This window comes from Bubalus kerabau, chromosome 20 (assembly GCF_029407905.1).
Source record: "Bubalus kerabau isolate K-KA32 ecotype Philippines breed swamp buffalo chromosome 20, PCC_UOA_SB_1v2, whole genome shotgun sequence".
Classification (NCBI taxonomy): Eukaryota; Metazoa; Chordata; class Mammalia; order Artiodactyla; family Bovidae; genus Bubalus; species Bubalus kerabau.
The window spans coordinates 44662553-44677340 of NC_073643.1; the positions used below are offsets into that span (position 1 = coordinate 44662553).

Consider the following 14788-nt stretch of genomic DNA (forward strand, 5'->3'; position numbering starts at 1 on the left):
TTGCACTGCATTACTGGGTGGGGTTTTATTCCAGGGCTGATGCTCATTTTGATAGATCGAGTCCTGTGATTGGTGAAGAGGCTCGTTGCCCGTTAAGCTCTGAAGTCCCTTCTAGTACATGAGTCCTGTGAGACTTTCAATGCTATGGCAACTCTTCCCTGGGAACAGAGTTCTTTTGTTTTCTGCATTTGTCACCACACCGCCTAGTAGAACCTAGGAACTTTATTTTTTTTTTTACTTTTTATTTTATATTGGGGTATAGCCAAATTAACAATGTTATAAAAGCTTCAGGTGGACAGCAAAGTGACTCAGCCATACATACACCATTCTCCCCCAATTTCCCCTCTCATCCAGGCTGCTACAAAGCATTCAGCACAGTTCCCTGTGCTATATACAGTAAGAAGAACCCAAGAACCTAGACTCCTGGTCCTAATCTTTGGGACCCAGGCCCCACTATAACCTATAATCAGTTACCTGAATTATTGGAGTTGCTGTATTTTGCTGAATGCTCTTCATTATTTTCAACAGCAGATCGTTTTGACTTCTTTAAAAAAATAAAAGAAAGGGGGGAGGAAGCAAAGAATGAACATACCAGAATAAAAACATTTTCTAGGCACAGAGTTATAAACTAGCTACACACAAGGTCATATTGGGCCTCATAACAGTGAAGAAGCCACAAGCCAAAACTAAAGAGAGAAATAAAAACCAAGAATGCTGAGTTTACAATCTCAGGCCAACCCTTCCCCACAATTACAGTAAGGCCATCATCAGCCCAGCAAGCCAGGAAATTCTATGGTCCATTTCTCTGCTGACACTACTATATGGTTTTTGTTGAGAAGCAGCTAACCAGCCATCTGTAAAGTTTAAGCTTTCAGAAAGATATAGCACAGAGATCTGTCATGAACTAAATGCACATCACTGACCTAGAACTTTCTTCACGTGGAGTCAAGCATTCACAACAAAGAATTCACACAGACATCAGGCTTACCTTTCGAGCTAAAATCTTCCTCCTTTTCCTTTCTTCTTCAGATCCATGGTGACACTGAGCTCTCGTCAGTCTTCGATGCTGGTGGATCTTTAAGAGACCACAGGTCACCACAAATGTAAGCATATCCTACGCTAATGAAAATTTCTACCATGTTTCGCCAAATCAAATTATCTGGATGAAAATGCTTTCCGTGCTCAGCCTGTCTGCCTCCACACTGGGTCTGGATGCCGGGGAGAAGAGTATGCCAGCAGATGAAGACTGTTCCCTCTGCACCCCCAGGTCCTTACATGCCTTTTCCTCTCAGAGAAAATGAGTGTGGCCCCCAGAACCATCAGAGTATGAAACATGTATGACCCCCCCAACCACCCAGTCTGCCCTGTCATAAAGAGCGACCATCCTTTGTGAACACGTTTGTTTCTGCCATAGGCTGAGCTCTCTGCAGGTAGGACTGTGAAGTGTTCAGTTGTCTCACAGCACTGAACACAGAGCCCGGTCCAGATCAAGTACGCAAGACATGTTTATGGAATGAACGATCAGTTAAAAGTAAATCACTGTGATCACCACAGCAGAGGATGGGGATGCTAAAACACCAAAAGGCAAAGAGGAACTATTAGCAGTTTACCTGTTTCTGTTCTTCAATCAGTCTCTTTTCTATACATTCTTTGGCAATTCTCAATGCCTCTTTTAACTTTGTGGGGATCTGAAAAAAGAGAAAGTACATAATCTACAGAGGAAACTGGCCGGAGATTCTCTCGAGTCGTGGTTTGAACGAAGAAATGGCTGCTCATCAAGGAGGATTCCTGGAAGGAAATCACTTACAAGCTGTCCACTTCACTCCTATCCTGCCCACTCTTGCTATCCCAACCCACTCATCTCATTGGCATTTTTCAGCAAGAAGTATATTACTAAATGAACATATAAACATGATGGATATTTCAAGTGTGTCAATTCTCAAGGGATCCCAAATTACCTAAACGATCTTGAAGGTTAGAACCTAAGGCCTCACACTCCCTGATTTCAAAAATCTATTGCAAATAAATAAATTTATATCAAAAACCTATTGCAAAGCTACAGAAAAGAGTGTGATACTGGCATAAAGACACACAGACCTATGGAACGAAGAGACAACCTAGAAGGTGGTGCTGTGAAAGTGCTGCACTCAATATGCAAGCAAATTTGGAAAACTCAGCGTTGGCTACAGGACTGGAAAAGGTCAGTTTTCATTCGAATCCCAAAGGAGGGCAATGCCCAAGAATGTTCAAAGTACTGCACAATTGTGCTCATTTCACATGCCAGTAAGGTTATTCTCAAATCCTTCAAGCTAGGTGTTAGCAGTACATGAACCGAGAACTTCCAGATGTACAAGCTGCATTTAGAAAAGGCAAGGGAACCAGAGATCAAATTGCCAACATTTGTTAGATTATAGAAAAAGCAAGGGAATGCCAGAAAAACATCTGCTTCTGCTTCATTGACTACATTAAAGCCTTTGACTGTGTGGATCACAAAAAATGTGGAAAATTCTTAAAGAGATGAGAATACCAGTCCATCTTACCTGAATCCTGAGAAACCTATATGGGGGTCAAGGAGCAAGAGTTAGAACCAGACACAAAACAATGGACTGGTTCAAAATTGGGAAAGGAGTACAACAAAGCTGTACAGTGTTACCCTGCTTATTTTAACTTACATGCAGAGTACATCATGTGAAATGCCAGGCTGGATGAAACACAAGCTGGAATCAAGATTGCCAAAAGAAATATCAACAATCTCAGATATGTGGATGATACCACTCCAATGGCAAAAATGAAGAGGAACTAAAGAGCCTCTTGATGACAGTGAAAAAGGAGAATGAAAAAGCTGGCTTAAAATTCAACATTCAAAAAACTAATATCTTGGCATCCTGTCCCATCACTTTATGGTAAATACAAGAGGAAAAGTTTAAAGCAGTGACAGATTTTTTTTCTTGGGCTCCAAAGCACTGTGGATGGTGACTGCAGCCAGGAAATTAAAAGACACCTGCTCTTTGGAAGGAAAGCTACGACAAACCTAGACAGTATATTAAAAAGCAGAGACATCACTTTGCCAACAAAGGTCTATATAGTCAAAGCCATGGTTTTTCCAGTAGTCATGTACGGATATGAGAGTTGGACCATACAGACGGCTGAGTGCCAGAGAACTGATGCTTTCAAATTGCAGTGCTGAAGACCTTGAGAGTCGTTTGGACTGCAAGATCAAACCAGTCAATCCTAAAAGAAGTCAAACCTGAATATTCATTGGAAGGACTGATGTTGAAGCTGAAGCTCCCAATACTTTGGCCACCTGATGCAAAGAGGTGATTTACTGGAAAAGACCCTGACGCTGGGAAAGATTGAGGTCAGGAGGAAAAGTGGGCAACAGAGGATAAGATGGTTGGTTGGCACCACCAACTCAGTGAACATGAATTTGAGCAAACTCCAGGAGATAGTGAAGGACAGAGGAACCTGGCATACTGCAGTCCATGGGGTTGCAAAAGAGTCAGACATGACTTAGCTACTGAACAAGAACAAAAAATTCTTCTAAAAATTTAACTTTAAAAAAGCTTTGAGTAGGTACTATGCAGTGATATGGTTCAAAACTCAGTAGGCATAAAAAGGGTATATCCACAGAAAAAAGCATCCCACCTAGTCCCCCTCCATGGAGACAACCAACATCACCAGTCTCTTGTATATATTTCCAGAAAGAAAACAGACACACAAGAGATTAACATGGTTTTTAAGATCACAGTATCTTTGCCACAGACTCGCTGGCTTGGGGGAAGAAGAAGGGCTAATGATAACCCCTGGGCTGGACTACTAGACTTGAGGAGAGTATATTTACAAGGCTGAATGCATTTCCTAAAGAGCTTCTGTAAAAAAGACATGAATTCCAAAGTTTTTCCTTCGCTCCAACTTCAGATCCAAAGAAGCTATTCTTTCTGCTGTGTGCTGTTCGTAGTCACTCAGTCATGTCTGACTATCTGCAATCCTATGGACTAGCCCACCAGGCTCCTCTGTCCATGGGGATTCTTCAGGCAAGAATACTAGAGTGGGTAGCCATGCCCTCCTCCAGGGGATCTTCCCAACTCAGGGATCAAATCCAGGTCTCCTGCACTGTAGGTGGATTCTTTACCATCTGAGCCACCAGGGAAGCCCCTTCTAACTGGCAAAACAGGACAGCAGAAAGCCTCTCCCTTGCCTATAAAATCTTCAGACACCACCTTGTTTGGTGTTTTCTTTCTTTTTTCCCAGTAAATTTAATTTCATTGTAAGATTATGGGTTTGGGGGGACTGTAGAAAGGAGAAAGAGAATTACCCTTCATTCTACCACCCAAAGGTTTTCCTTTGGCTCAGTGGTAAAGAATCTGCCTGAAATGCAGGAGACGCAGCCTCAATTCCTGGGTCAGGAAGATCCCCTGGAGAAGGGAGCGGCAACCCATTCCAGTATTCTTGCCTTGGAAATCCCATGGACAAAGGGGTCTAGAGAGCTCCAGTCCAAATGGCTGCAAAGAGTCGGACATGACTGAGCATACTCGCAACACACTACTATCCAAAACAATGCTAAAAGTGAGCGCTGAGGGGCCCAGCCCTGTACTGGGTGTTCCGGATCACCTCAGTTGTCCACTGACAGCAGTCTGGTTTTACTCACCAACTCTACACGAGTAAACATAGACCCACAGAACAGGTCTTTGCCCATACATCAGCGGCTTTCAAATGGGGTGATCTTGCCCTCCTCCCCTCTCTAGGGGACAGCTGGTAACGTCTGGAGGCAGTTTTTATTGCCACACAATGTGGAGGTGGAAAAGGAATACCACTCCCCTCTAGTGGGGTCACAGGCCAGGGTGCTGCTCAACATCCCACAATGCACAGCGTAGCCCCAGCAGTAAAAAAACGACCTGGTCCAAAGAGTCAAATGTCATGGAACCTTTGGGAGGTGATTAGAGGCTATCACCAAAGCAAAGTAAGGCATCAACTTGGTTTTGGGGAGCTCTAAATCTCCTGCTGTTTCCACAACACTGCATAGCATGGCTACTTCCCAGGATACTTGCTTCCAGCCCTTATTCTAGACGGAAGTATTTTTTCACACTATTTTTGTTTTGGCCATACCACACAGCATGCGGGATCTTAATTTCCCAGCCAGGGATCGAACCTGTGCCCCTGAATTGGAAGTGCAGACCCATAACCGATGGACTGTCAGGGAAGTCCCTACACACTGTATTTTATATTCTGCTTTCCTCCCTTAGCCCAAATAATAATCACTTTCCATGCTACTGGAATGTCTTCGTAAATTTCACTTTCATTAGATAAAACACACTCAATCCATGAACTGTAAATTATTAAACTACTTCAAGATTGTAAAACATTTAGATTATTTTCAATTTTTCTTTATGTAAAATGAAAAATGTTGCTGGCCATTCCTCTTCCTCAAGGATTAAGCTGCAACCCACTGCAACTGCCCACCCCTGGGGGTTGGGGGTATAAGAACTCAGGGTGGAGAAAAACAGGAAAGCAGACCCTAGAGAGTTAAGATGCACACCTAAGGAAAATTTTCAATGACCCCAGATTCCTGCATCTTTCATACCAAAAAAAAGCGATTAAAATCATTAACTGGAGATGTTTGTCTTTTGTGATTAGCAGCAATCTTTTTATGCTTGACTACAAGTGGTTTTTCCAGCAAAAAGTTCATACATATCCTGGCTGCTCCCATGCCTCTTCACAGTCGTTCCTTAGAGCTGTGAGAGAGGCTGTCCCCCAGCTACTGTCCTCACTTAGGTCCCCCAAAATCAATAAAAACACTCTTAAGCATGTGTTTTCCCACTCTACATCTATTATAAATATTGTATCTTCTCTTTATTGAATAAAAAACTAACTTTCTAAGAAAACATTCATGACACAAACCAAGAAATGATATAATTTGTTTTACCTTAAACTGTGGCTTTTCGGAAGTTGTAAGCAGAACATCACTGAATAATCTGTAAAGAAAAGACACAGAAATATCTTTCTTAAACAAGGTGTACTTTCAGAACAGAACCACAGCAGAATGAGACATTTTTAGCCCATCAAGTCCCCCTGAACCCCCACGTTGTCCCCCAGCCCCGGTCCAACCTACCACCTCAGGTTTATCAATAAACTCAAAGGAGTTTCCAGGCCACCCACAGTGACCTCCAGAAACCCCAACTCCCCATTATTTCCGAGCTCAGCAGGAGGGCTGGGTCAGTTTTGTAGGGAAGGTGACTTCCCCACTGAGTGGCAACAGTCTTCTCATGTAAATTAATTCACATTTTGAAAAGAAATTTGCAAGTTACTTATTATGGTTATGAAAAGTCAAAGTGTTAGTCACTCAGACTTGTCCCAACTCTGTGGCCTCATGGACTGTAGCCCAACAGGCTCCTCTGTCCATGAGATTTCCCAGGCAAAAATACTGGAGTGGGTTGCCATTTCCTTCCAAACCTGGGGCCCCAGGACTGCAGGCAGATTTTTTACCCCTGAGCCACCCACCACAGAACCCATTATTTATATTATACTGCAATTAATATATGCAGCAGATATTTCTAAACAGAATGATTGATTTTCCTTTTTTTTTTTTTTGGTCCCAGAGGAGGATAAAATTTATTCTAGAGCTCAATATAATAAAAATGTGTGAGTAAGTAAAAAGGAATTGTTTTGATTGGAATCCAACAAGAGAAAATAATAAGTAGTGCTTCTTATGCTCTCTTAAGAAGAAATAGCAGCTTTTGGAGAATATCAATTCTCTCCTTGAAAGTATGCTATTAAAAAGAATAGTGTGAGGAATTCTAAACAGTTCTGACTAAATGGTTGTTTGGGCACTGCCCAAATGGTTCGGCGTGTAAGTCTTTCCTTGAACTGCCCCCACTTTTGCAAAAGGGTAACTACATCTCAAGTAGAAGAGACAGGGTTAACGTTTCCCCACAGCACTCCCTGGGCAGCCTAGAGGTAGAAACAAAACTCTCCCCTTCAAGGCCAAGGGGTCCACTTACTTCCCAGACAACACATTTTTAACTGAGCAGAATTCACACCTCGCCAAATGCTATCCCAGGCTGAAGCCCACAGGGTAGAAAGACTTAAGTGAAGAAAAAAAAAAAATTGGATTCACTTTAGAACTGGAAGGCTGGGAGGAAAATGTAAGCGCTTTGGAGCAGGGGGTGCAAATACAAACCCAAGTAAACTGACGTGGATAGAGGCCGTTTCCTAACTACAAAGGCATGTGTTCTACAAGTGAATGGTGAAAATGACAAGAATAATTTTCCCACGTTTGCACTATTGCTGATTTTGCCTGGTTCACAGAGGCATGCCCCAGTGTCAGTGAAACATTGAAAAGTCACATTCCAGGGCAGGGGCTTGGGCTGCTCTGTACAGCGCATCCTCCCTAGGGCCTCGGACTGGAACAGACCCACTGGGACACAGGAATCTGAAGTTATCACCGCCTCCCCTGAACTCGGGTGGTATGTACTTTTTTTTTGTCCTGCCTCATTTCCTCATGTAATTGTTTCCCGAATACATCTGCTCACAGAGCACTGGGTACATCTCAGAGCACGAAATAGACTCTGCGTAACTATCCTTTAATAAGCACTTCTTAAGTAAGTGGGCCTGTACAAGGAATCATCTCAATAAATCCTCCCACCAGCATTCTGAGGTGGAGACCATTATTATCCCCATTTATAGATGAGGAAACTCAGCTTCCAGAGGTTAGGAAACCTGCCCAAGGTCACCCGGGGAAAGCACTAAAGCTGTGCCCACACCCAGTTCTGTCTAAACTCAGACACATGCTTCTGAACCATCCTGCTGCCTTTCTGTGAAGGAGCGGAACATGCACCTTAAAAAAGACCCCAAAGCACTATCTGACCCGCCTCAGTTGACCATTCATCTCTAAGCCCCAGCACAGGGCCTGGCACATGTCAGACATACGCTACCCAGTGGAAAAATGAATAAACACGTGCAGGCGAGGCCGAAGCCAGGCAGCCCTCCTCCTGGAGGCCAGACCCTGCCCGACCAGCGCCGAGTGAAGCAGCCACCGCTGTGGGCCACGCGATGAACGGAAACAGGGCTGCCCCTCTTCAGTACTTCCCAAGTGGGGGCTGCCATGTGTCCACGCACACAATGCCTGCGTGGACAGGGAGAGACACACATGAAGACACATGTGAAGATGACATGGGTGTAAAGACAGAGCAGTCAGACTATGGTGCGCAGGGGCCACGAGGGAAGGTCAGGATGTCATGTGGCAAGTGACCACTGGCAAGCAGGCCACACAGACTCTGTGGGAACCGCAGATGAGTCTCTACTGGGCCTGGACACTTGGGCTCGACACGGTTAGGAAGGTTACAGCCAAGGCGTGGGATTGACTTACGGCATCTGCAAGAGCCGGGAGACGGTGGGCATGCCATTTTTACAGGCTTCACAAGACAGCGTGGACTCCAACACGGCCACTTAAAATGAACAGATACACGTTTTAGTTCCACAGAACATGCTGGCAAACCCACTTGGTGATGAAAAGTTTGACACCACTTCTCAACAACTGTCTGCAGGCTCATCAGGACAGTGTCAAAACTCTTCACGCACAGACAGATGGCATACGTGGTGGCAGGGGGCGGAGGGGGAAGGGGGGCTGCTGGCAATGCTGACAACTCCCGATGACGCAAAAAAAAAAAGATTTAGGAACCACATGCTGACAGAAAGCTAAGTATATTGCACAGATAATTGGAGGAAGGACTCAAGATATCATTCATAAATGTGTTTGCTCTCTTAAAAGAGAAGTAAACACCACACATGAGTAAAATTCTGAACTTGAAAGACACGTCTCTGCTTGCCTGCTTTTAGTCAAAACCAACATACCAAGTGCCAACTGTTGGTATCTCACCATTCAACACCTTGGACGGTGTAAACAAAAGCAGCCAGATTTTCTTTTCCATTCATAATTTGACCACTCAGAAATAACTATTATTAACATTATGCTTTTTACCCACACAAATACGCACATTTAATTCTTCACATATCCAAATGAATTCTTACTTTATGTAAAGAGATACATTCAAGGAAACTGAGGCAAACTTCTAAACTTAATATAATACTTGGTTATACCAGGAAAAAAAAATTATCACAAATGAAAAAGACATTTCATACGGAGCAAGTTTTCACAACTATTGTTTATTACATACAGTCATCCCTCAGTCTCCCTGGGACACTGGTTCAGGAACCTCTCCATCCCTAAATATACCCAAATCTGCAGATGCTCAAGTCTCTTATACAAATTGGTATATAATATTTGCATACAAACTATATACATCCTCCCATATACTTTATTTACAAAAACAGCCAGTTTTTTTTTTTTTTTTACTTGCAGGTCACTGTTCCATTTCAGCTGTTCAAACTCAACCCAAAGTAGTCTCGGGGCCTGTTCTCAGAACCATCTCACGACACAAAAAAGACGCTGGTGGAGGTTGACCCGAACGCGTGGAAGGTGTGATGTTCCAAGAGCTGCCCTGCCCCCTGCCACCCCCGCCCCAGGGGATTGTGAGCTGGCTCTCGGGGGGAGGAAAGGGTCCCTGGGTGACTCTGCATCAGCCCTGACATCCCTCCTTCCTACAGGAGCCCCTCAGTGATGCTGGGAGAACTCCTGGATCCAGGGTTTCCTGCCCACCTTTCCTAATCTGGGCCTGGCGGGCTGTCCTCTGCCGGGTGTCCAGCCTGTGGTTGTCCTCGCAGGTCACCCTCCAGCCTTGGGATACCTCCCGACTCTGCCTGAGTCCACAAGACTGGATGCAAGTTGTCTGCTCCTAGCTTCTGCTTCGACCTCTCACTAGCCATACTTCACATCCTCTTGCTTCCAAAATTCTGATGCATGTTACAGAAGGACTCCTGAGATTTCAGACAGCCTGACAAACAGATGAGCGATCTGAATTTTCAGTGAAATACATTTAAGGAAGTTACTTCCGTAACTTCTACTTCCTGGTAAGACTTCCTGGCTATGGAGCACGGTAACTTCCTCTGGACCTTCCCTGGACTCTGGAAAAGGGGATGAGAAGCTCCGAGCATGACCAGGGCCCAGAGACCCTTACAAACCCCATACTGACCCACAGCCATGGACGGTGCAGGAGGGAAGGAGTCTACAGGCACTGAGTCGGGCGGTCGTCCGTAAGTCATTTCATATAGTAAGTGGCCAAAGCAGTGGACGTCCACACTCTCCAATGTCTGCAGAAGAAAAGACAGCAGAGGGCTTTGGCTTTGTGAATCCCTAGCCCTGGGCTTCCACTAAGAAACATGGCCCAGGGGCAACCCCACCCACAACTGGTAGTGACCACTCGAGGCCTTTTGTAAAAGCTCACAAAGCATCGTTTTGAGCAAAAGTCTTGGTCCTACCCTTCAAGATGGTGCACTCAGAGGTTCTACCCTTCCTTGGCCCTGCCCAGCCAGCCTCTCAGATACAGCAGTGCCGTGGGAGAGACAGGGCCAACAGGCCTGCCTGCCCCAGCCATACTCAACCCTGCTTAGCACACATTTCTTACAGGGACAGATCATGCATCCTGCCACAGGGATAACTTACACCTAAAAATAAGCCTGCTGTTTCATCACTTTCATCAACTTACATTGATCTTCCTGAACTGTGAGAAATACGATCGGTAGAAGGAAGGAAGGCCCAACAAAGAATTCTCCAGGTCCAGCAGCCGGCAGGTATCCCCATCCAGCATCACGTTGGAAGCATGAAGATGCCCATAAGGAAATCCCTTGTCATGTAGAAACTTTAGGACCTATGGAAAAGTACGTAGTGGTTACACTCCCCTCCAACTCATCCGACACAAGACAAGCTTAAACTTTCCTTTTTCAGTCAATATATTTTGAAACAAGACCAAACCAGTCACCGGGGAGATTCCTAAAGAAAGAGTACATGTCTGTGCATTTCTCTGGAAAAGAGACGGACGCTGAGTGCTTTCCAGCTGTGGACACGCCAAGCCAATCCAAACCAAGCTCCCTCATTTCCAAAGAACAGAGAAGCAGCCTGTATCTGCTCGGGTTAACAGCTCTGATGCCAAAAGCCTCTACTGTAAGCACTTTCTCTACCTAAGCACCACATCCCAGCTCTCTTCAGGGCAAAGATCCTCCCGCACAGATGAATCAAGATATCCTGCCAGGGCTTCTGCCAATTATTCAGGAAGAGGGGTTGAGCTGAAAACATCTCTAGTCCTGTCTCACCTCAGAATATATTTGGCTGTTTATTAATAGAAACACATGACAGCCTCCCACAAAAAGAAGCAAACTTTTCAGTTGCCATTTCATAAACAGTGGCTCAGCCAGTGACAGAGACACCTGGATGCAGCCCTGCAAAAGACTTGGGAACCACAGCAGTGCCCTGCGGAAGCAGGTGCCCAGGACGATCTGTTGAGAACCAGAAGAAAAGTATTACAGCTTTTCTGTTTTTTGTTTTTCATTTATTTATTTTTTAACTTTTTGACCATGCCATGTAGCATGTGGGATCTTAGTTCCCGGACCAGAGATTGAACCTGCCACCCTTTGAGTTGGAAGTACAGTCTTAACCACTGAACCACCTAAGAAGTCCCCTGTTTTGATTTTAATCTCATTCTTTCTTAACTTATACTGGACAAAATACATTACTAATAGAATATATATAATATATATGTATATAAATTAAACATATATAACATGGGAGTGTTTATGCTTAAATTGTTTTCACTGATACGGTTGCATAATCCAAGAAGTTTGGTGAATGCTGCTCTAGAGAGTGATGTGGGAAAGGCTTTTTCACGTTAGCTTTACTTCTATAAGGGAGCCAATGGTTACGTATAGGATATAACAAAAGCAAGAATCTTGGCACAAAGATAAATCAACCAGAAATAACACAAAACTTGGTATTCAAACAATAAAGTTCTTAAAAATCACACACTAATTTAGGAATTTCCAATAGCTAAGCTTTTGGAACTGTGTTGGTCTAGATTACTGCTTTAGTCTCAAATATTTGCTTTTGCGGGTAAAATATGACAATGCCACCAGTTTGTATGTGACCAGATAATTTCAACTATTTTAGATATTGCCTGAAAACTTTCCCAAAAGAATACTGTGATGCTCGGTGAAATTCCAATGCAACTTAAACAAAAGTCAGATACCTCTTACCTCTAATACTTGCCGCCCATATGTTTTTATTTGCTGGAGTTCAAGGCCTTGAACCTTCTTAGGGTTGCAGTACTTCTTCAGGAATGGGTCTTTCGGTTTTGCCTTTGGAAAGGAACAAAGAGCACATAAGAAGGCAGTATAGACGTTGAACTCTACACGCACATGGCCTCCTTGAACAGACAGGACACACTAAGGGGCTGGGGGCATCAGATGAGTCCAGCTGGCAGGACGTGGGCTGTTAAATACAGCAGCCTGAAGGCAATGGCACCCCACTCCAGTACTCTTGCCTGGAAAATCCCATGGATGGAGGAGCCTCGTAGGCTGCAGTCCATTGGGTCGCTAAGAGTTGGACACGACTGAGCGACTTCCCTTTCACTTTTCACTTTCATGCGTTGGAGAAGGAAATGGCAACCCACTCCAGTGTTCTTGCCTGGAGAATCCCAGGGACGGTGGGGCCTGGTGGGCTGCTGTCTATGGGGTCGCACAGAGTTGGACACGACTGAAGTGACTTAGCAGCAGCAGTAGCACAGTTAATAGAAAGAGGCTGACCAGGGTTCCAGCCTTTTTCTAGTCCAGTGAAGATGTGCCTGGTCTTCACTGTAGCAGACCCCAAAGTCTTGTATACTGTTAGAATTCTTCAGTATTGCTTTTTAAAAAAAAAAAAAAACAACAACCACATAGCAGTGTTAATTATGAGTTTCCCAGGTGGAACTAGTGGTAAAGAACCTGCATGCCATTGCAGGAGACATAAGAAACATGGGTTTGATCCCTGGGTTGGGAAGATCCCCTGGAGGAAGGCATGGCAACCCACTCCAGTATTCCTGCCTAGAGAATCTCATGCACAAAAGAGCCTGGTGGGCTACAGTCCACAAGGTAGCACAGAAACAGACACAACTGAAGTGACTTAGCAAGCATGCAGTGTTAATGATATTTATTATGTTGTGTTTTACACCTCTAGTATTTATTCATCTTACCGTTTTAACTGTCTTCATCTAATTTCCCTTAAATATCCTCTCCTGCCTCTATTAACCACAAATCTGATCTCTTTTCCTACGAGTTTGTAAAGCTTCTCACTATTCCTTTAAAAAAAAATTTAAACTTTAAAACTGACCTAAGAGCAGCCTACAATCTAATGAATATAATCATGAAATGCTCAACCTTTCCTCGTGTGCGTAAAGGAATGCTCTTTAGCCAAACTGGGTAGTTTTATTTGCTAAAATAAATATAAATTCCAAATAAAATTAAAATTAAATCCTCGGGGCCTAGCTTCTAGAAGCTTAGGGTTCAAGGATCAGTAACAGGCTCTTAGGGGAGCTGAGAACTTCTTGATGACCAGGAACTTGCACCAGCAGTACCTTGTAGATCAGGTCCTTCAAGGTTCCTTTTTCATTAAACATTCTAATTAGCAATGCTGAGGATTCGTTAGCTGTGGCAAAGGTAACACGATAGACGTAAGGGTGCTGCCAAAACAACAAAAAAAGAAATTCACATTTAATCTGCATCAGCATCTAGGTTCCTTTTAGATCCAGGATCTGGTTATACAGAATCAAGTGCCAGCTTGATAGTTTAATTGCACATAAACGCAGAATGTTCCCTGAACACATGATATTTTCAAGTTACCAGATGATCAATTACTAACTCATTTTTTAGATGAGAAAAGTAAGGTAAACTACAGTGACTAAGCAAAGTGGCTAGAAGTTAAGGTCTCCAAGGGAAGGTATCTGCTTTAACGTGGTCTCACAGTTCAGGTGACAGTGTGGTGCAAGAGAGGGAATGTCTGAGTTTTGGGAAAGGTGGTTTTAATATTCTCCCTCTGTAAATTGGTAAACAAAATAAATAAATAAAAAGAAAAACAGCCAAATTCTAGAGCAGCCAAGTGGGAACCAGGACAAATGTGTCTCCTCTCACAGTGCTGCCTAACACTCCACACTGCTGTCTAGGGATAAGCCAGGGAGCATGACAGCCAGAAAACAAGCAATGGCAGCATCTTTCAGCACCTTGGCCCTTTTCCAGGGCAGTGAGCATGCATCTTCCTGTCCCCCTGCTGGAGTGTGCAGTATGAGTGACACTGCCCTCCTGAGAGGCGGACATGGATGTCAACAAAGCAGGGTGGGGAGTAAGACAAATTATTTAATGATTAAAAGAAAAGTCCTTATGTGACCTGGAATTGTGGATACATGGACCAACTGACTTCAAGTATTACAATGGCCTTGAGCTCAAAGGAGTACCAGGAAGATTTAAACCCTTGGGAGCTGGATTGTGTGAGGATTGGATGGGAATGGGATGGAAGGGGATGCCCAGGGAAATACAGAAAATTGATCATGAAGTTCCTCCTGATCATCACAACAAAGCAATTGTTGTGGATATTTTCATGGTTTTACTGAAATACAATTCACATCCCAATATAATTCACCTGTTTAAAGTATACAACTCAATGGTTTTCAATATATTCAGAGCTGTGTGACTATCACACAGTCTAATTTTAGAACATTTTCATCACCTCAAAAAAAAACCCAATGAATAAAATAAAAATCCTTGGAATTCATACTGATATAAATAGATAAAGAAAAGAGAACATAAAGCTCTTCCTTATAGTAGAATGACAACCAGTAAATATAAGAGAAATGATGGAGTCAGAAAATCTCAA

General features: G+C 43.7%; 1 protein-coding gene across 11 annotated transcripts in view; it reads right to left on the reverse strand.

Moving 5' to 3' along the window:
- The window catches only part of PXK (PX domain containing serine/threonine kinase like), an 81781-nt gene that overhangs the window by 16577 nt on the left and 50416 nt on the right, over positions 1-14788 (reverse strand). For all 11 annotated transcript variants that reach the window (XM_055557517.1, XM_055557516.1, XM_055557514.1 and 8 more), the window contains 9 exons: positions 13497-13601; positions 12142-12243; positions 10602-10763; positions 10089-10206; positions 8366-8444; positions 5924-5972; positions 1611-1688; positions 989-1075; positions 475-544 (listed from right to left, as the gene is read on the reverse strand). In XM_055557517.1, coding sequence (XP_055413492.1) covers positions 475-544; positions 989-1075; positions 1611-1688; positions 5924-5972; positions 8366-8444; positions 10089-10206; positions 10602-10763; positions 12142-12243; positions 13497-13601 — 850 coding nt within the window. The remainder of the gene's footprint in view (positions 1-474; positions 545-988; positions 1076-1610; positions 1689-5923; positions 5973-8365; positions 8445-10088; positions 10207-10601; positions 10764-12141; positions 12244-13496; positions 13602-14788) is intronic.